Genomic DNA, 21,086 nt, shown 5'->3' with positions numbered 1-21,086 from the left:
TGTATTTTTTCTATTTATTTGTAGAGAGAGTGGGAGGGAGGAGAGAGAGAGAGAGAGAGAGAGAGAGAGAGAGAGAGAGAGAGAGAGAGAGAGAACACACATCAATGTGAGATGTGCCACGCACGCACTCCCCAACCGGGGGCAGGGACCAAACCTGCAACCCAGGTATGTGCCCTTGACTGGAATTGAACCTGAGACCCTCTGGTGCCCAGGCCAATGTTCTAACCACTGAGAAAACCTGGCCAGGGCTGTGTTTCCTTTTTAACAAACACATATGTCAGCATGCTTGAGACACTGTTTCCTCTTGCTTTTTGTACTGATCACTTCACATCAACACAGGGATCTTCCATATGCTTGCCTTGTTGTCTGCATCATTCTTTAACCTGTCTCATGTTGATGAATATTTAGATTGTGTCCATTATTTTGCTACTTTAAATAATACTGCAAAATAGCATCTATATTCATATGTCCTTGTACTCACACATACACACTTCTATGAGATGAATTCCTAGAGGAGGATTTGCTAAATCAGAGGATATGTGAGTTTTACATTTTGAAAGCATATACTCATAAGTGAGATGGGAACAATAAAACCTAATTGCTACTGAACATCTTCATGGCCTGCAATCAGTTTGTTGGAGAAAAACAGCCTTAAGAGACAGCATTTGTGATGATGGTGAGAAGTCTTATTAAAAGAAAGTCTTATTAAAGAAAAAGACCAAGGTAATGGAATCATCAGGCAGCAAACACTAGGAAGCCTAGGGAATCACTTAAACTTGAGCAAATAATAATACTTACAATGAATAATGGCCATTCTGGCCCTTCTAGCTAAAAAAGTAAATAATTTGGAAACCAGGAGCCTCCTTTAGGTGTTTTTGCTGCTAAATCATTTTTCCTCTACCCTTTTAGGTTCTTGGCTGAGAGCCCCCTCTATACTCAAAGTCAGATTAACAGGAAAAAACACACACAAAGTTTAATAACATGTACCTTCTGTATACATGGGAGAGACCCAGGAAAATGGTGTAGCTCCCTGCAATGGCCCAAGCTACCACCTTAAATACCATCTCCAGCTAAAGTCAAAAGAAGATGTTAGGGGTGAGGGGATCCAATTATGGGAGGTGACCAGGAAAAGAAAACAAGAATAAGGTTGTTATGCAGATATAAATCTTCCACCTTCTCCTTTGATGTGTTTCTAGAGACTTACTAGAGGAATCACCTCCTCTTCCTGATACAGATGGGGAGACAACCTTACAATGGAGATTTCCCTTATAAAAGAGTAACTTACTTATTTTCAGAGCTTCTCCCCTGTCTGCTCTTTCTTAAAAATAATCAGCTCAAGTGAATCCCTATGTCAAAGAGACATATTCTGGGGTGTTAAATTCTGATTTCCTTCATGAGCTATTATGACTTACCTCTGGCATGCATGATTAGTCTTACAGTTGCTTATGAAATCATTAGAGACACTGGCAACCAGGACAGATATTTAAGAGGAGTTGTCTCATCCTATATAATAAAAGCCTAATATGCTAAATGTCTGGTCATCCGTTTAGCCAATCAAAGAGTAATATGCTAATGATATGCCAAGGCTGCTGAACATGCACTGACCACCAGGGGGCAGACAGTCGACCAGTCGACCAGTCACTATGACGTGCACTGACCACCAGGGGGCAGACAGTGGATTGGTTGAGCAGTCACTATCATGTGCACTGACTACCAGGGGGCAGACGCTCTGACTGGTAGCTTAGCTTCCTGTTGGGGTCCAGCCGGTCAGGATTGAGTGAGATGGGCTGGACATGTCCTGGAGCCCTCCCATGGTCCCTCCCTGGCCAACCTCCTGCGTCCCCCCTCGCCCCGATTGTGCACCAATGGGGTCCCTTGGCTTGGCCTGTGCCCTCTTGCAATCCGGGCTGAGGAACAACCCCCCTCCCTGAGCTTACTAATTTCGTGCACCAGGCCTCTAGTATACACATAAAAGAAGAAATAGATTTTTCTCTAAGAATGAAGGTAAACTCTTTCCGAGTCTGTGAGTACCAGAAGAGAGTGAGTAAAATTTATTTTATTGTGCCATTTCTCTGCTTAATCCACATAGTAAAATAGAAGGCTCTGGGCCTTTGCGGAAATTTAGGGTTCTACAGCAAATTCGATATTTGGCCTGCTTCAAAGTAGCTTTACCTGCCTTCTAGATGATGCTTACCAGGAATACAGTTGTAGCTTGTATTCTGACTGTATCAATCACATTGCTGCTGCTGACACGCTTGACCTTGAATTTGGCTTTAGACCTCTCCAGTTCAAGTAGAGGATAGTTCACAGCATTGTGGACTTTATTAATTAGAGTATCTTTGACTTTTGAGACATATATAAGAAAAGGATATCAATCCAATATTTAGGTATGTGGATATGTTTAAGTTTTAGCATTTCTTTTGTTTATTGAAAACAGTAACTTTAAAGATCTGAATTTACATAAAATATAATATCCTGAAAACAGAACCATGTTCTACCTTCAGGCACATCAACACACACATGTACACTTGGATGGTGGTACTGGTAAGGAAAATTTATAAATTTGAAGCATTTTAAGCAGATGTCAATGGAAATTTGAGATCGCAGTAGTTGATATTATTTCACCTTTAGTTATCATACATATGACTTCTTTTATACCTTTTTGATCCAGGGATTTTCAAAGTCAAAATTAATTTTACATCTCAAACAGTGGATTTGTGAAATATTCACAAATAATTAAAAGTCAAGTCAGGTGAAGGGTAATTTGTGTTATTCATTAAGTATAATTAATGCATAACATTTTCCTACCTTTAGTTGAAGCCGTATTTGAAATATTTTCTTTTTCCATGTTATTTTTCATCAGCTTTACATGGAAAGCAAATTAAGAAGTGTTTTTCAAAAAACACCCAGACAGCCACTTAGAGTAACTTTTCAGGCAACTTTTATTACTTTGAAGACTGCTTTGCATTTAGAACATTGTAGTACTAGTAAACATCTCCCAACTAACCAAACGACCTTATAGAAGTCATTTGGAGCTTAGTTTGGGCTAAGGAACTTTACCTATAAAAGCAGCTGTCAAGAAGACAGCTATACTATGGGTAAAATAGCCTTTTATGGACTAGTCTGGGAGCCTGATAGTCATTTAATTCTGTCTCTGTGTGGATGATAGATTCAGAATTGATATCAGGCTGTTGGCCATAGTAACTGCTCTCTATTTGGAGAAAGAAAAATTCTTCCAGGCATGGTGGCCACTGTCTAATGGCTAGGGCATCTTTTCCACCAGACCTCCCCCTTAGCCTGAGTCTACTTTTTGAAAAGAGACAGCATGGCTAGGAATAAGCCCCATTATTGAATCACAGGGTAGTCTATAATTTTAACAATAAATGAATGACTAAATGAGTACTTCAAAGCTAATGTATTTTAAAGCTTTTATACCTGGAGCTCAATAGGAAAAGCCTTAGAAATAGGTATTTCAACCCTTTAAAAGATTTTCTTTGCACTAAAAATAACTGGATGCTAGCGGAAAGAGATTATTAAAAAGAAAAGAGTCGCTGTGCATTTGTAGCTCATCCACTTAAGTGCAGTCCTAAACATAGTGTATTACAAAGTGCTGCCACAACCCGGCTTGCAGTTCAGTTGGAGACACACAACATAGACTGGTGAAATATATAACTAAAATATGGGCAGCATGTGAACACGCCCTTATTAATGCTACCAGCATGGTAGGCTGTTTTATATCCGTGCCATCCAATATGGGAATCATCAGCCACATGGGGCAATGGAGCACTTGAGGTGTAGCTGAGGAACTGAATTTTACATTTTAGTTAATTTAAATGTCAATAACCACCCGATATAATGGCCAGGGTATTGCACAGCACAGTAGACCTTCATTTAGCATGGCAACCAAGGACTTTCATGATCTAAAGCCAGTGTGACCTCTTTATTCATCAGAGCCAGCTTTACACCCAAAATGCAGCGTGTATGTTCCCTGAACTGCCTTGCACTTGAACATGATGTGTGCATTTGGGCTGTTTTCTCTCCTTTTGAATGCCCAGGCTTCCTCCTCCCTGCAGGTTCCCCTCAAGGCTCTTCCTACAAATCCCAGTTGAAATACTACTTCTTCAATTAAGCCTTCCCATAGCCTGATCCCAGACTTACTGACTTAGGATCTGAGTATAATGCTTTGGCCATACTAGGTGCTTTCTATATGTTGTAATTGAAAAAGAGAATATATATATCCTCTGAGAGTGGCTGATTGGGATTAGAACATAAGCTAAACTGGGAAGTTAGCATGTACTAAATATTAGAACTCAACAAAACACATGCAACAAAAAATAAAACCCCAACTATAGACTGATGCTGGTTATTAATAAAGATGTGAAAATTTTAAATAAAAGATTAGAATGGTCTAATTTAAAACCAATCATGACTGGATAGTTTGTCTCAGGAATTAAATTGACTAACGTATCATATTTATCAAACAAAAGGGAGAACCCTCATGTGGCCACAGGTGCTCAATAGGCAGTCTATAGTGTCTAAACCTGGGTGCTCACATTTTCATAACAAACTAGGAGGAAAAGGATACTTCTTAAATAACAGAAAGACTATCTTTTACAAAGCAATATCCAACAGGAAATTCAATGGGAAAATAGTAGGACGTTCCTATTAAAACCAGAAATGAATAAAAGATGTGCACTATTGTGACTAATAAAGTTGTTAAAATGAGACCGACTAATGCTGTCTGGGGAGTGAAGCTGTCATTCTCCTGCCTGTTTATAGAAATAAGAATCAATACAACCTTCTGGAAAATCAGTTAGGTGGTCTATTTCACAAACCATAAAAATATTCATACCCTCTGACTCAGACATTCACTTCCCAGAAATCCTCCTAAGGAAATCCAATATGTTGACAGAAAGATATGAACAGTTACTCATTATGACATTATATAGAAGAATCAGAAATGGCAATAATCTAAATGCCCCACAATGGAGAAATAGTTAAGACTATTATGGGATATCCCTACAGTAGAATATAATTGGCCATTAGAAATGTTTAAGGCTTTTTATGCCACGAGAATGTGTGTGTGTTGAATTAGAATGATCCAAATTGTATTTAAACATTAAACATTTCCTCGCTGCGTATACAAATCTTCTTTGTTTCTAGGTGGAAGAGTTAAAAGTCAGTTTTCTTTCTTTTTGGTTAAATTCCCCCCCATTCTCCTTTCTCCTCTCCCCCCTCCCCAGCTGGACTCAGCAAGGGAGCCTGAGCTGTTTCTCAGTACCCAGTGCTCCAGCAGCACAGCATGCCAGAGCTGGGATGGGACTATGTCTTCCTGTCCCTTTTATTTTACACATCACATACCAGAACCAAGGCCACCCCCTTGGACGGAATACAGCTGACAGTTGGTCCTGCATTCCTACTCTGAAAGGGTCAGTGATTCAAAAAGCACAGTGAGTGCTGGGAGATGACTTTAAAGACAAGTGTCTGTTCTCTGAAGTCTGTTTCTCACTAGCTGTTGACTACAGTTGAAATTAGAAATGATGTGAGCACTAAGTAGTCGGGAGGGAAGAGCAAGGACAGGATTATTCTGGTGGAAGAGTGGAGTGAGGGAGTTGGTTTGGCACAGCAGAATTCTTTCTTTTTTTAATTCTTTATTGTTGAAAGTATTACATATGTCTCCCTTTCCCTTCATTGACCTTTCCCAGCCTGCTCCTGCCCCCCAGCACAGACCCTCACCCTCCTACTGTGTGTGTCCATTGGTTATCCTTATATGCATGCATACAAGTCCTTTGGTTGATCTGCCTTCCCTCTGAGGTTTGATGGTCTGTCTGATGCTTCTCTGTCTCTGGATCTATTTTTGTTCATCAGTTTATATTGTTCATTATATTCCATAAATGAGTGAGATCATAGCAGAATTCTTTCCATGTCTCTGATACCACCTCTGTAGTCTTGGTCAAGACTATGGAACTGTTCTGGACCTTTTTTTTAAATTAAAAAATCTATAAAATTAGATTGATGAATCAGACTAAGGTTACTTTCAAATTTATTTAACTGTGGAGGTCAGTAATTGACAAGGTGAGGCATGTCTTAAGAATTTCTTTATTAGCAGTAGTTGGCTATCACTACAAGATCGTTATAATTGGAAAGAATTTAATAGAGACATTGGGGACTCCATGTAGAATATGACTCTTTCCAGGTGCTCTTCTCTTGATGAGCAGAATGGTATCATTTTGTTTTTTTCTTTTACTGGGATAACTTGTTGAGTAACCCCTGGAATTCTTCGAAACTAACTTCTCCATCTCCATTCTTGTCCAGTTCTTTAAAAAGATCCTCTAGGGTGTTTGGGCCCTGGTGTTAGACAAAGAGGATGGGATGAGGAGAGGAGAGAAAACGAATCAGTTATGTACTGCTACACATTCTCTGAAATTAGAGCACTGAGTCTGCATTCCAAGAAGGCAGCTGAGCTTTTGATCACATGCTACTGATAGTGGTGGCAAAACCAACTTGAGCTGTAATTGCTCCATGTCACAGAACGAGCTACCCTTTTTATTTTCTTTAACATACACTTATTTTAATATTGATAATGTGTATTTTAATAGAATTGTTTTTCTATGTAATCTTAAGTATTTTCCTTTATGCTTCTAAAATCATTTTTGAAAAATATATATTTTTATTGATTTCAGAGAGGAAGGGAGAGAGAGAGATAGAAACATCAATGATGAGAGAGAATTATTGATCAGCTGCCTCCTGCATGCCCCCCAATGGGGATCGAGCCTGCAATCCAGGCATGTGCCCTTGACCGGAATTAAACCCGGTACCCTTCAGTCTGCAGGCTGATGCTCTATCCACCGAGCCAAACTGGCTAGGGCTAACACCATTTTTTTTTGAGATGGAGCCCAAGTGCTTCACTGGACTTCTGAGGGACCCACACCCACAAATAGTTGAGGATCCCTGGCCCAAGGTTTCCTGGAAGCTGATTTGTGTCTTCCTCCAGGGCTGGCATATAATCAAGGCATTACACATGGCTTATTGCTGGCTGGTACTGTGTCAAGGGCTTTTGGTAGCTTGTGCAATTCTCTCAACCACCCTGAGGGGGAGATCCACTTTACAGATGAGGAAACTGAGGATCTGAAACAGCTGTTGACTTACTCCAGGACCCACAGCTGGTAAGTGGAGGACTTAGAGTCCAAACATTGACTCCAGAGCCCAAACCCTTAACCAGCAACTACTGTAGTTTTTTCCAAACCCTGGGCCGCAGCCCACCTCTATGCTAGGCAAGATGACTTCGGATCAGTGGTTCTCACACTTGGACATGCATCAGAATCACGAGGTGGACTTCCTGACGTTAGTAAATACGGATTTTAACCATAAGAAAATGAGAAGATAATGGATTATAAGGTCATTGAATTCAGCCACTATTCTTTTTAGTGCTAATAATAGAAACCTTCTCAACAACTAATACCGGAAACCTTTTCATATGTCATATTGGCAGAAGGGACATTTCTGGTTAAAATCTGGGAAGCAAATGCTTTCTTCTGAAGTTACAGCTAACAAGTGACCAAGTTGGATATACCAATTGCAGTCCTTCCATTTTGAAGATGGCTTCCAGTTGCGAAGGGAAGAAAGCACATTGGAGGCAGACAGAGAATCCACCTTTCCCCATTCCTTTTTACTTCTAGATGCGTTTTGATTTTGACAACTCTGGGATGGTTCTTTATGGCTAAAGAAATTTTATCCTTTCCCGAAGGTTGTTGAAAAATGCATGGTTGCCTCATTAACACAAATTGAGTTGCTTAACACAAATGAACAGCAATTTAAATGCTTTTGAAATATAAATGGGTTTCTACGGAAAATAATTTGTCAGTGGGAAGTGGATTCTTTTAACAGACAGTCCAGTAAGTGTTGGTCTTGTTGAGAGATCCTATCTTTAATGATGAAGTACGTCCAAGGCCAAGTAATATTAATTTACTGGCCTCTGTTTTCCTAAAGCCTGGCATCGACATGCTGAATCCAGGCTGACGGTCTTTGTGTGTTTGCGTGGCAACCTGTGCATCTTCCAGGCCTAGCTTGGCAGAAGTGCCATCACTGCTTCCATTACTATGGCTAGTCCAGAGAGTTCTGTGCTAAGGTTATGGGGGAGAGGAGTCCGGGCCCCTGCTTTCTAGGATCTTGCCATATGAAATGTGGTCTGCCACCAGCGGAGGAAAGCACACGTTAAGTGCTCTCCCTCTGTGATGCCCGTGTCTTGGCTGCTGTGTGCTCTACCCCAGGTGGAACTCTGATCAATATCTCAGACCTCAGCCTCTTCCTGGCTCTTTTCCTCTCCCCGGCTCTTTTCCTCTCCCCTCTCCCTTCTCTCCCCTCCCCTCCCGCCATCAGAGGCTCGTTCAGGGGGCTCTGCAGTTGTGCACTTACTTTTAGTAAACTGGGGAATTCAGTCTGAATCAACAGTCTCAGCTCCTCTTTCGACAGCTGATTTGGATCACCTTCTTTAGCTGCGTATTTTTCAAAAATGCTCTTCAGTTCGTTAGGAGACATTTTTGCACTCATTTTGGTGTCCTGTAAATTGGGAAAGAAATGAGCTTACCAAAAAGCTGAAGTGGAGTTTTATACTAATGATTGCCAGCAGGAGTTCATTGCCATTGGGCTATTTCCTTGGCACAGATGGGGGATAGTAAAGAAAAGGCTGGGGAGTGGAGTGAGGGGCTAGGGGGAGTAATTGAGGGGGAGGAGGAGAAGAGAGGGAGTGGAAATTATGGGAAACGCACTAGTGACTGCAAACATGTTTTAAAAATAGTCATTTTAGACAGTATGTTAAATGCCTGTTCTGAGAGTACATCTGTTAGGAGATAGTCCCTGAAGCCAAACACTTTAATTAGTAATTATGACATTCTTCATTTTTTATGTACCCGGTCTGCACTCGGTAGGCTGTGGTCTTGCAGAAACCTGACAACAGCTTCTAGCCTTTAAATGACTGTAATATCTTTAGAGAGCACCAACCCACTTTCTCTTCAGACCATTATCTTTCACACCCTTCTGGAAGGAGACAGAAAGAGCTCCAGGTAGTACTAAAAACAAGCACACTTACCTGGTCACCGAACAGCAAGGCAGCTGGGAGAACAAAACAGGAGTATGGAGAGTTGAGCAGATCATGTGGCTTTTATAGTCTGTGCAGAAGGACACACCACCCTGATGATGAAATTTTCCTTTCGTTTGCCATTTAAAGGTAATTATTAATGGTTTTTGAAATCCAATCTTAAGACTGCATGAACCTTATAATTAAGGGTGTTGTAAAATTGGCCAACCGGCACAGACTTGTTAAAGCACCTGACCCATAGAATGGGTTCCTAGGTCTTCCTAGGTCAAGAGGAACAGTTCAAACAGGAATCCCCCAGGTAGGGACAGTCTTCTCCAACAGGACTTTAGCCACCAGGAGGCAGTAACCTGTCTACAAGGGAGAGCTTCAGCCCAGCGAGAAAACACAAACCATGACTAAAACATATTCATATCCATGAGACAGGGGAAGCTGTATGAAATCTGTTTGCCACACCTCAAATGGTCCGTTAGGCAATTTAAAATGTCCAGGGGCAGTGCAGACAGGCTTCCCCAGGTTGTGTCTTTGACAGGTAGGGCAAGTACGGTAGGCACTTTTCATGGCCTTAATTTATTTTATTTTACTTTCATTTTTAAATATATTTTTACTGATTTCAGAGAGAGAAGGAGAGGGAGAGAGAGATACATCAATGATGATGAGAGAATCATTGATCAGCTGCCTCCTGCACACCCCACACTGGGGATTGAGCCCACAAGCTGGGTATGTGCCCTGACGGGGAAATGAACCATGACCTCCTGGTTCATAGGTTGGTGCTTAACCACTGAGCCACGCCAGCTGGGCTTCACGGCCTTATTAATATTTTCTCACCAATATTGACTCATAAATGCTATCATTTTGTCAGTGGACCAAATGTATGTACAGTAAAGAGTGGAAACTTCACAGTCTCTGGTAGGACTGGATTGTTATTTGGTTTGAACCAGACCTTTCTCTTTTATCAAACTAGCAATTTTTAGATTTCTAATCTTGTGGTTTTCTTCTTCTTTTTTTCTAAAGCTAATTGTTGGGCTTCTCTAGCCAGTTTTTCTAAATTACTAGCTGGGGAATTATCCCCTTGGACCCTGACAGGGGTTTCACTGCTGCCGATTCCTTTAAGCGTTGCATTCCTTGTAGAAGTGTCAGCAAGGTGATTTCCTTTAGCTTCCAAAGAGTCAAGTTTAGAATGCCCTGGGATCTTAATACTAGCTAAAGCATCAGGTAAAAGTATAGCATCCAATAATTCCTGAACATATGGGCCATTAGTTTTATTTCCACTGGAAGTAAGGCAGCCACATTGTTTCCATAACATTACAAAGTCATGAGCTACTGCAAAGGCTTATGGACTACAGTATAAATGCTGGTAGTTTTGCCCTTGGCTAAAACACAAGCTGGAGTGAAAGCATACAATTCAGCCTACTGAGCTGAAGGAGCCAAAGGTAAAAATGCCTCAATTACTTCAACTGCATAATCAGCACAGTACTTTCCATTTTCATTTCTAAAACATGAACCATCTGTAACACATGGGAAAACAGCTTTACCCAGAGGGGCCTCCTGCAAATCATGATGAGGACTCGGGAGGTGATTTGTCAGTGTCAAGCAGTCATGAGGGGCTTTATGGGTCTCAGAAGGGCGAAGAATAGTTGGATTAAGGTTATTACAATGCGAAAGAGTTGTGTGAGGAGCAATTAGCAGAAGGATTTCATAGGAAAGAAGGCAACTGAAAGATGCTGGGTATAATGAGGATTCAGGAGGGCTTCTACTGAGTGGGGTACAAAGATGGTTAGAGGGGATCCTGCAACAATGTCCTCAGTGGCCTCAACCAAGAGGGCAGTGGCAGTAATGGCTCTAAGGCAAGGGAGGACACAGAGTCCAGTTGCTGACTGAAGTATCCTAGGGATCTATCCTGGTCCCCATGGTTTTTGGGTGAATATCCCAAGGGCATTCCCCCCTTTTTTAAAATAACATTTTATTTTTTAATTTATTTTAATTTATTTATTTAGTGTCTAAAGTTTTACATGTCTTTTTCCCCAATTGATTCCCCCCACAGCCATTCCCACCCTGGGGAAGCCCCCACCGCCCCAGTGTCTGTGTCCATTGGTTATGCTAGTATTCATGCATACAAGTCTTTTGGTTGCTCTCTAGCCTCCCCACCTCCCCTGCCAAGGGCATTCCCTTTCTTTTCATATACAAAAGGGAAAAAGGGGCCCTAGCCGGTTGCTTAGTGGTTAGAGCGTTGGCCTGCAGACTAAAGGGTCACTCACTGTTTCAATTCCCGGTCAAGGGCACATTGCAGGCTGGATCCCTGGCCCAGGAGGTCAGGATGTGTGTGGGAGGCAACCAATCAGTGTGTCTTCCTCACATTGATGTTTCTCTCTATTTCTCCCCCTCCTCCCTCCCTTCCACTCTCTAAAAAATCAATGGAAAATATCCTTGGGTGAGGATTAAAAAAAAAAAAAAAGGAAAAGGGATTTGATCATTGGGATGTACAAGAGCAGGTGGATTTATTAAACCCTTCTTTAAGTCTTTAAAGGCTGTGTCCTCCCATTCTTCCCATACAATCGGGTCAGGACAGTCATTCTTTAGTAAAACATAGAAGTTTTGTTATGAGAGATTCATTATTAGTTTGAAGAAAAGTTTCTCTAAGCTGATCTGAGCCGATTAAGAGGGAGGATTAGAAAAAGCCCCTGAAGTTCCTCAGAGACACATCATTGAGGATTAGGAGGACCTAGGACCTTGAGAAGGCTGGTTAGAAGACTAATTACAAGGCTGAGGGTGCCTGAAGCATTTAAACTTTTGACAATCCCTTTTCCAACATCCCGGCTCTTTGCAAAAATGAGCAGAAACTTGGAATGTTTGGTTTCGTTTGCCAAGGCTGAAAATGAAAAATCATGGCAGTCTTACTTCTAGGTGGCCCATCTAGAGTACAAGCAAGCTGATTTAGCCAAATTAACTAAATCTAGGATGGACATAGTCTCTCATTCCTAGGCCCCTTAACGGAAACTCTCGGTTTAGCTCATTAACAAGCAATGGAGTTAGAGGTTACCCGAGTGAAATCAACATCTGAAGGAAGGTCGGAATTTTCCTTTAAAGTGACCTTTTGTTGATTATAATAGTCATGAACAGATTCATCAGACTTGTGTGAGCAAGTCTGAATTTTGCTGCAATTCAACAGGCTTTGGGAAATTGCTCGATGTAGTTCTCTAGCAAGTTCTCTAATTTCTTCCCCCAAAATTAGAGGCTTGTTTTTCTAAATCTGTTTCAGGAGATCCCGGTTGGGCAATTTTCATCCAATGTTGAGCCTGGTCTTCACCAACTAACACAAATTAGCTTATGTAAGTCAGAAAACCCAGACTGATAGGTCTGAATAATAATCAGATTCCTCAGCAAACTTGTGAGGATCCTTAGGAAATTCTTTGCTCCAGGGCACATATGAAACTTGAGGTTTGTTATGATCCCGAGGCCACTTAACTTTAAATAGAAAGGTCCTGATAAGGTGAGGAGGAAGGAGTGGGAGAGAATTCAGGGGAAGAAGGCACCAGAGGGGAACTGGGGATAAGGAAGCCTGTAGTGAAGGCAGCATGGTATCAGAGTTGGAACTTGAAATAAGGAATTGGAGAAAAAGACCTTGAGGATACTGGAGAAGAAACCTGTGGCAAAATATTCATAGGCCCTAGCCTCTTTGGCTCAATGGATAGAGCATTAGGCCTATGGACTGAAGGGTCCTGGGTTCGATTCTTGGTCAGGACACATGCCCAGGTTGCAGGCTCGATCCCCGGTAGGGGCAGTGCAGGAGGCAGCCAATCAATGATTCTCTCTCATCATTGATGTTTCTATCTCTCCCTTCCTCTCCGAAATCAATAAAAATATATTAAAAAAACACACAGAAACCAAATTGGAGGATTTTTATTTAAAAAGAAAAAGGGAATAGGGTCCCTGGAGATGGGTCCTGAGACAGTGGAGTAGAGGGGAATGGCAAGACAGCCATGTAGATGAAGAGCATGTGGGAAGCCATTTTTCTCTCTTTAAAAATTCAGTTGCCTCTGTTAATTCTAAAACTTGATTTTGCAAAGAGGCAACTTCAGATTCTTGATCTCATTTGGAAGTCTCAACACACCATTCAAAATAGGCATTCCCTTTAGCTTTGCCAGTTTAGTGCTGTTTTGTCCAATTCGCTTATAAGAAAATGAAGTTTGGGAATCTCATAAGTTCCCCACAGTGGCCACTGATTTTTCTGAATTACCATTGGTCAAATCTGTCCATTAGTTAAATATGTGCATAAAAAGTGTTAGAGTCCTTGCAGGAGGGATCGTGTTAAATATTAAATAACTGAGATCCCATTTTTCAGAGACTTTTCTCTAGACTAGAGCAAGGGGCCCAAAGCAGTCTACAACAGCTCAAATTACCTTAACGGTAGAAATCAGCCAGCCTCGCTCTAGAACAGTCTGATCATAGAAGGATCAGGCCTAAAGTTTAAAAAGCCAGTCTGGGGAAACAACCTGCTTTCTGGAGAGCCTGGCTATATGTAGGCTGAGCGGCACTTTTTTAATGAGACAGTCTGGTCTAATACCCAACCAGAAGCTAATTTCAGTAGAAATAGCCCGTTTCAAAGGAGATTGAACCAAAGCCAGCTAGTCTCCAAAGATAACCTGATCCTGAAGAAGAAATCAGGTTGCCGTGCCAACTCGAGTACTCGCGAACAAACAAGCAAAGCCTTTTAACAAACAAAAGACACTTTAAAGCCCTAGCTGGTTTGGCTCAGTGGATAGAGCATCAGCCTGCGGACCAAAGGGTTCCGGGTTCGATTCTGGTCAAGGCACATGCCTGGGTTGCAGGCTTGATCCCCAGTAGGGGGCCTGCAGGAGGCAGCCAATCCATGATTCTCTCTTATCATTGATGTTTCCATATCTCTCTCCCTTTCCCTTTCCCTATTTCTCTGAAATAAATAAAAATATATTTTAAAAAAAGACACTTTAAACAGTTTTCGAATAAAGCCTTGAGTGAGAGCTTCAAAATGCAAAAAGTGGAAGCTCAATTCAGGAGAAGCCAGCAGTTAGCCCAAAGGCTTTGTGTGGCAACAGTGCCTAGTTGCTCACCTGCTCTGATGCTGTTAGGTTCAAGAAGTGGGGGAGAATATGCACAATAATTTTTTGTTTTATTTGGCAAAGCAAGAGTACCAAGGGCCATGGTCATTTTTCAACTTTTTAATTTGTTGTTCCCGTATCTGCTTTTTATTTATGACCCCTTTCCTCACCAAAAATATTTTGTTAATCATTCTAGAAACTGGTGAAAACACTTGACTTACTTTATTCAACTGGAAATATTTCAAACTTTTGGAACTGCCAGGATTTAAAATCAGAGACTGCATTTATTTCTTTTGGAAATAGTTACATGAAAGAACTAGGACATTTCCAAGGGACATTGATCTACTACTGATTGCAACTCACAAGAAGGGGTTCGAGATCAACTTTAAAAGTGCTTACAGCTTTTATTTTATTTTTTTAAAAAATATTTTTACTGATTTTTTACAAAGAGGAAGGGAGAGGGATAGAGAGTTAGAAACATCGATGAGAGAGAGACATCGATCAGCTGCCTCCTGCACACCCCCCACTGGGGATGTGCCCGTATCCAAGGTACATGCCCTTGACCGGAATCAAACCTGACACCCTTCAGTCCGCAGGCCGACGCTCTATCCACTGAGCCAAACCAGTTAGAGCTCACTTACAGCTTTTAAAAACTTACACATTTATATAATTTTCTCTGATTCTTTATTATATTACCTATAAATTGAGGCTTGAACTATTGGACTGTATTTCTCTTTGATGCTTTTTAGTTCCAAGGTTCTAGGAACTTATTTACCTTGGAGAACAATGTGAAATCTTACGGAGTTCCTTAAAAGTTTCCTGCCAACCCTGTGCATTTCCCATTCCATGTACCTTTGCTGTCTTGTATGTGTTATTCTTGCTTTCATTACAGGTTATGACTTTGGTATGCAATAGTACTGACCATGTATTAACACTCTTCTTTGGTTACAGATAGGCACTTTGTTTTTAGTTGTAAAATTTTACACAAAAATATCCTCATTTTGGTAATGTATTTTAATCAAGATAGTAGAGAATTTGCTGAAACCGGTTTGGCTCAGTGGATAGAGCGTCGGTCTGCGGACTGAAAGGTCCCAGGTTCGATTCCGGTTAGGGGCATGTGCCTGGGTTGCGGGCACGTCCCCCGTGGGAGATGTGCAGGAGGCAGCTGGTCAATGTTTCTCTCTCATCGATGTTTCAAAAAAAAAAGATAGTAGAGAATTTATGGTGTTTTTTTAGATTTATGCTTTGTTTTACCTGGGAGGAAGTAGGCTTTTGTTGAGCAACCATAACAAGAAATATCCTTTTCCTCTAAGACCTTTAAAAAATTAAAATCTATAGAAAATTTGCAAAAGTAGTCAGTGAACGTCAACCCACCTTTCACTCAGATTTACTAATCACTAACATTTCCACATTTGCTTTTTCTTTCCATGTATGGACACCCCCCCCCTCCCCCCGCCGCAAACTGGAACCATTTGAGAATTAGTTACAGACATTCTGACACTTCCCCACTGAAATGCCTGAGCATCTTCTAAGACAAGGACATTGACTGTCCTACACAACCACAATGCCATTATTACAGTCCATATTTTAATCCCCCCAGTTGTTGAAATAGCATCTTATATCATCTGTTCTCTCAACTTACCACTTGTGAGCTAAAATCAACATGGCAGTTGTTATATTTCTTGAGTCTATATTGAAGAAATGACTTGAATAACTGTGATCTTAATAACTATGATATATAACTATATGATTTTAATAACTATGTGTTACATGACAGATAACATGTTATACATAAAAACATGGCATATATTGTATAATGACATGTGTACGTATAAAATTAACTCTAAGAAAAACAGAACAGTATTGGTTAATAGTGTTTTAGGATACAAAACTCTCATTTCAAGGGAAGACCTCTAATTAAAACAGGCCTATGGCTGCTTGTTGTCAGAAGTTAGGCTTGTAGTAAATGCTAACCGAGAGTCTTCTTAAATTTTCACTTGCTTCCTTCTGCCAGTCACAGCTCTCATCTCTTATTTTTCCTTTTACCTGTAGACTCAGGTGTGAAGGTAAACCTGCATTGGGAAACAAAATCCACCAATAGATATTGTCATGAAACATTAACTAAAAATATATGGAGACGGGTGATAAATAAAGGGTGTGTTCAAAAGAGTGCATTTTGAAACCAGAGAAGGGGAAAAAGTGACAGGCACAAGATTGGTAATAGAAAAATGGAGAGTCAAAGGTTATTTAACACCTCACTGTTCAATTGCTTGATCTTTGGACAGACTTAAGTTTTTCCTGGGAAAGCCAAGAGTAACTTATTTTAAAAGCTCCTGGTACCACAGGCCTCCACAGATATGTTATTCAACTCCAAGTCCAGAGTAGGCAGTGTCTGGAGACACACCTTTGGGAAGATGGTACAGAGTCACTGTCTGGGCCCTGCAAAACCAATGGGTGTGAAATGCTATCTGTGGGTTCATGTTGTCATTGATCCTGAGGTTTAGGAAAGACCCTGACTAAAGTGCAGCTTCCCCTCAAAGGGAGCACCCTTCCCCTTGCCTGCCTTCCCTGTACCCTACGACAGAGCTTACCTTCTTTTTCATGTCCAGCCTTTGCCTGGGCTGTGAGGCTCTCTGATTTGGGGGCCTGCCTGTGCTGCCCTGGGGGCTGAGCTCCCAGAAGTCTCTTCATCATTGCCCATACTTGCTGAGGTCTGATTTTTTAAAGATATATTTTTATTGATTTCAGAGAAGAAGGGAGAGGGAGAGAGACAGAAACATCAATAATGAGAAAGAATAATCGATTGGCTGCCTCCCATATGTCCCCCACCAGGGATCGAGCCCACAACCTGGGCATGCACCCTGCTGGAAATTGAACTATGACCTCCTCGTTCATAGGTCGACACTCAACCACTGAGCCACATTGGCGGGGCTGAGGTGTGATTTTTACCATGGAGTGTGTCCTGCCCCAACATCTGACCTATTAGCTTGAGAAATCCTCATAGCACCCCTCTACGGAGACATTCAAGGACCTCTTCAAGGTTACATCACTGGGGATTGGTAGATCTTGGATCCAAGTCCAGGCCTGGCCTTCACCCTCAGCCACCATTCCAACTGCCCCTCCCATGTGGAGGACTTCTGTGAGGAGAGCTGGTCAATGTTAGCATGAGGCCCAGAGGTAGGACTTAGACTTAAATGTATGGTCACACCTGAAGGTATAAGCACATTCTTTTCCTGATGGAAGTAAAAGAGACCTTTCTTTTATTGGTGGAAAAAGCAAATTTAAAAGGCCGTAAAAACGTATACATATTTATAGCTTGCTTAGTACTTTCACCATTGTAGATTCCATCCTCATGCTGCTCCTCAGTGCTGCAGGCTGGGAAGACAGAAAGGGAAATAACAGCCCTGCATCAGGTGGGAGGTGGGCTTGGGCACTGGGGCTCCTGTGGACTGAAGTGACCATCTGCCTCTTGGGATAATTCACAGTGTCTCAGAGACCCTTCTACTTCTCTTAGGCCCACTGACCACTCCTCAGTCTCCTCTGTTAGTTTTAGATGAAAATCCAGGGAGATCTTATTATGGAGCACTTGATCAGAATCTGAGACTGTACTGAACTCTGTTGGAGAGATACAAGAAGTTGAGCCCACACTTTACTTTATGAGAGGAGGTACCTAAATGAAAGGATGAAGGAGGTTAAAGTTGTATATAATGGACTGCACCCATTTCCTATCGCTGCTGTAACAAATTACTACAAACTTAGTGGCTTAAAACAAGGCAAATTTTCTTAAAGTCCTGGAGCTCAGAAATATAAAGTGGGTCGACAGGGCTTTGTTCCTTCTGGAGGCTCTAGGGGAGAATCTGTTTCTTTGCTTTTTCCAGCTTCTAGAGCAGTGATGGCGAACCTATGACAAGCGTGTCAGAGGTGACACGCGAATTCATTTTTTTGGTTGATTTTTCTTTGTTAAATGGTGGGCATACAAAAATTACATTACAAATCCTCCAACCAATCCTGATCAACATCCCCTCTCTCTCTCTCTTTCTCTCTCATACACACACACACACCTCTACTTTATTGTCACATCTTCATCTCTGACTCTGACCCTCTTGCCTCACTCTTATAAAAACCCTGTGGTGATTTTGAGCCCATCCAGAAAACCCAGAGTAATCCTTCCCATCTCAAGAGCCTTAATTTAATCATATCTGCAAAGTCCCTTTTACCACATAAGGTAACATATTCACAGGTCCTTATGACTAAGAGTTGGACATCTTTGGGAGCCCATTATTCAACCTACCAGAAAGACTAATTGCAAATGAATGAAAAGTCTATAGGTTATTTATTTGGTAGGGTGAGCATAACAATGGTATTACTTATGGGGCAATAAGAACTAGAGGGTGCCCCTGACACATGAGCCCTTGTGCTATGGTAGGGAAAAGACATCGTAGGAAAAGTAGTGGAAAGGTGATATGTATTTAGTGGGGTTGTGGGGAGGGGAGCAGAGGGGCCATCGGCAATGGCCTTGGTTGCTTGAGGTAGACACCACAGGTTAGAATAGGTGGGGACCACTAGATGGGTACTGGAAATATCAGGGGGAACACTGTGTAAAGTACATGATTGTCTAACCACTATGCTCTACACCTGAAACTAATACAAAATAATATTGACTGCAATTGAAATTTTTTTTTTAAAGAACAGAGAGAATGTATGAGGAGAGCAGAGCTAGATGGTTCCTGAATGAGGTGGAGTCTGAGTGCCACATGGGAGAGTTTAGCTTTAATTTGCAGCAATGCAAATTAATACTGATATAATATTGATATAAAATTGGTTTACACTTTATGCTCAACTTGACTATGACTCAGAGAATCAAAATTAGAAGCAGGCTTAAAAAATGAACAGAAAAACTAATGGACAGTAAGAAAGGTTTGGGGAATTTTCGTAAAGGAATACACTAGAAATTTCGAGAGAATCACTGTATATGTTGTCTAAGAGACTGGAAATGGTATGTTGGGGGTGGGGTAGGCTTCCCCCAGTGCCCCCAAATGAAATGTCCAAACAAGGGATATGGGGGAAGTCATCCTTACCATGGCTCTGTAAGAAGGGTTATGCTCCTTCACCTTCTGCCATTTAGGAATGTCTTCTTTGATAAGAGAACCTAACTTTCCTAGACTATTGTTAAAGGTGCCAAGGACTCATGAAGTCTTGAACCCATTACACTTTTATTATGGGCTGCAGAAACTTTGGTAAAGGTTAATTAGTGCTTATTTATCCTTAAGTGGTGCTTTTACATCTCCTTTATCACCACCAATATTCGTTACTTATTGATCCTTTTTTATTTTTTTCTTATGCTATATAACTCAGTTCCAAGAAAGGACAGGTCTGTAGTGGGGATCAGATGACGGCCTGTGTTTATTCAGGCAGGCTGAGGCAATCCTTTTGCAATGGAAGAGGCATTTTTTTTCTTAGATGCAAGATTTAGGGAATTATGGAAATGTTGGGATTAAAACTAAAGCATATTTGAGGTCCTTTTCTTTCACCACCTCAGTAATGATAAAAATGTTTTGAAACTGATATTCTCCAATCTTTCAGGCTTTTAATGGAAGGAATGCCAGGAACAAAGCTGTTTTCCTTAATTTTGTTGTTCAATCAGGTTGCTTATAACCCACGAAGCTGTCATATTATCATCTTTAGAGCTTGCAGGATTGCCTGCTTATTCTGCAAGGCAGCTGGTTAGGGCAGGCTTGGCCAGACATGCACTGTGTTCTCTATCTTCTTGAACCTCACCTTTCCTGAGTGTTTGGATTCCACCAGCTTGTGCCTGGCCTGGATATTCTCTGGCTGCCTATGTGATGGGCCTCCCCGGATGAGGCCTCCTAAGCCAGGCCAGAGAGCGTGGCAACTCTCCTGTCAGTTCTCGCTCTCCTTTCACTGACATTCAGGGCATCGTTAGAGTTGGAATGCCACTTCCATCTACTTCCCCATCTTTTCTCCAACATTTTCTTCGTCTTTGTCACTGGTTTCTATCCTAGCATGTTTTAATAGAAGGCTCTCTGTAGCTGTTACACCTTAGGATTTCTTTCTGTGCTATCATTTCAGGAGAAGGTTGTATTTCTTGCTTCTGAAAACAGTAGGGATAATGTGAACTAATACCCTGGTGGAAGGCCTAAATAATACATTTCACTATTTGGGCCTTACATTTGTTTTTTCATTAAAAGCCAACAGTTCCGAAAGGCCTTTAATGGAACAATTCAGCAATTTTCACCTCCTCTCTACCACCTTCAACTTTTGCAGCTGTTTCTTCTGATATCTACCTCACTGTTTCTAAATAACATTCTCATATTGCTGTTAGGAATTTCCAGACTTTCCCCTGTGTTGGAGGAGTAGTTAATGTCCTTGGATAGCCTCGGTGCCAACTGCATTTTCCTTCTCTCCCCTGTCCCACTTTTATTTTGGAAATGTTTTCTGGTGCTTGTCAAGCTCATCCCAAGTAAGCAGTAAGTCAGGCTTCCTGAGTCATTTGAGTCTATTCTCAGTGGTTCATATCAGAACATTTCTTGAATGCTAGCTGTGCCAATAAGTGAGCAAACTACATCAAAAGACTCTTTCTGAGTAGATGTACCTAATGCAATAAGTAAGAGTGGGCTGAAAAATCACGGTACACTTAAAAGAAGAATCTAGGAGGAGCTTATTGCTAAGGTCTTCCTAGCTCATTCAGGTTGTCTCAAACATAAGTGGAAATTGGGGCTGTGAATAAGCTTAGGACTTCTTACAAGTCTGTGGCAGTCTTATCTGCCCTTTTCTAGAAAACACATAAGGGGCCGGGCACTTGCAAATTGGAAGCTCATGCCCTCTGTCACCTCACTTCAGTGATACTTAATCTAGGCATAATTAATCAACCAGAGAGGATAGGAAAGAGATGC

At 41.4% G+C, this 21,086-nt stretch overlaps 2 protein-coding genes across 2 annotated transcripts in view; one reads left to right on the top strand and one right to left on the bottom strand.

The window, feature by feature from the left end:
- Positions 1–21,086, top strand: part of CTPS2 (CTP synthase 2) — a 79,611-nt gene that overhangs the window by 56,003 nt on the left and 2,522 nt on the right. The gene's annotated exons all lie outside the window — the stretch shown is intronic.
- S100G (S100 calcium binding protein G) lies at positions 6,081–9,181 on the bottom strand. The gene is made up of 3 exons (XM_006769425.2): positions 9,089–9,181; positions 8,416–8,559; positions 6,081–6,348 (listed from the first exon to the last, which is right to left on the bottom strand). The coding sequence occupies exons 2-3, from the start codon at positions 8,548–8,550 to the stop codon at positions 6,244–6,246; spliced, it is 240 nt and encodes a 79-aa protein (XP_006769488.1). The 5' UTR covers positions 8,551–8,559; positions 9,089–9,181; the 3' UTR covers positions 6,081–6,243.

The sequence above is a fragment of the Myotis davidii genome, unplaced genomic scaffold, assembly GCF_000327345.1.
Source record: "Myotis davidii unplaced genomic scaffold, ASM32734v1 scaffold604, whole genome shotgun sequence".
Classification (NCBI taxonomy): domain Eukaryota; kingdom Metazoa; phylum Chordata; class Mammalia; order Chiroptera; family Vespertilionidae; genus Myotis; species Myotis davidii.
Note: the sequence above shows the minus strand (reverse complement) of the source record. Positions and strands in the feature narration are given on the sequence as shown.

What these genes read in the sequence shown, in the direction of transcription:
- S100G (XM_006769425.2), bottom strand. Translation starts at nt 8,550, where the DNA reads ATGAGTGCAAAAATGTCTCCTAACGAACTGAAGAGCATTTTTGAAAAA. An exon ending in AATTCCCCAGTTTACTAAAA is followed by an intron (nt 6,349 to 8,415) that starts GTAAGTGCACAA and finishes GTCTAACACCAG; the next exon opens with GGCCCAAACACCCTAGAGGA.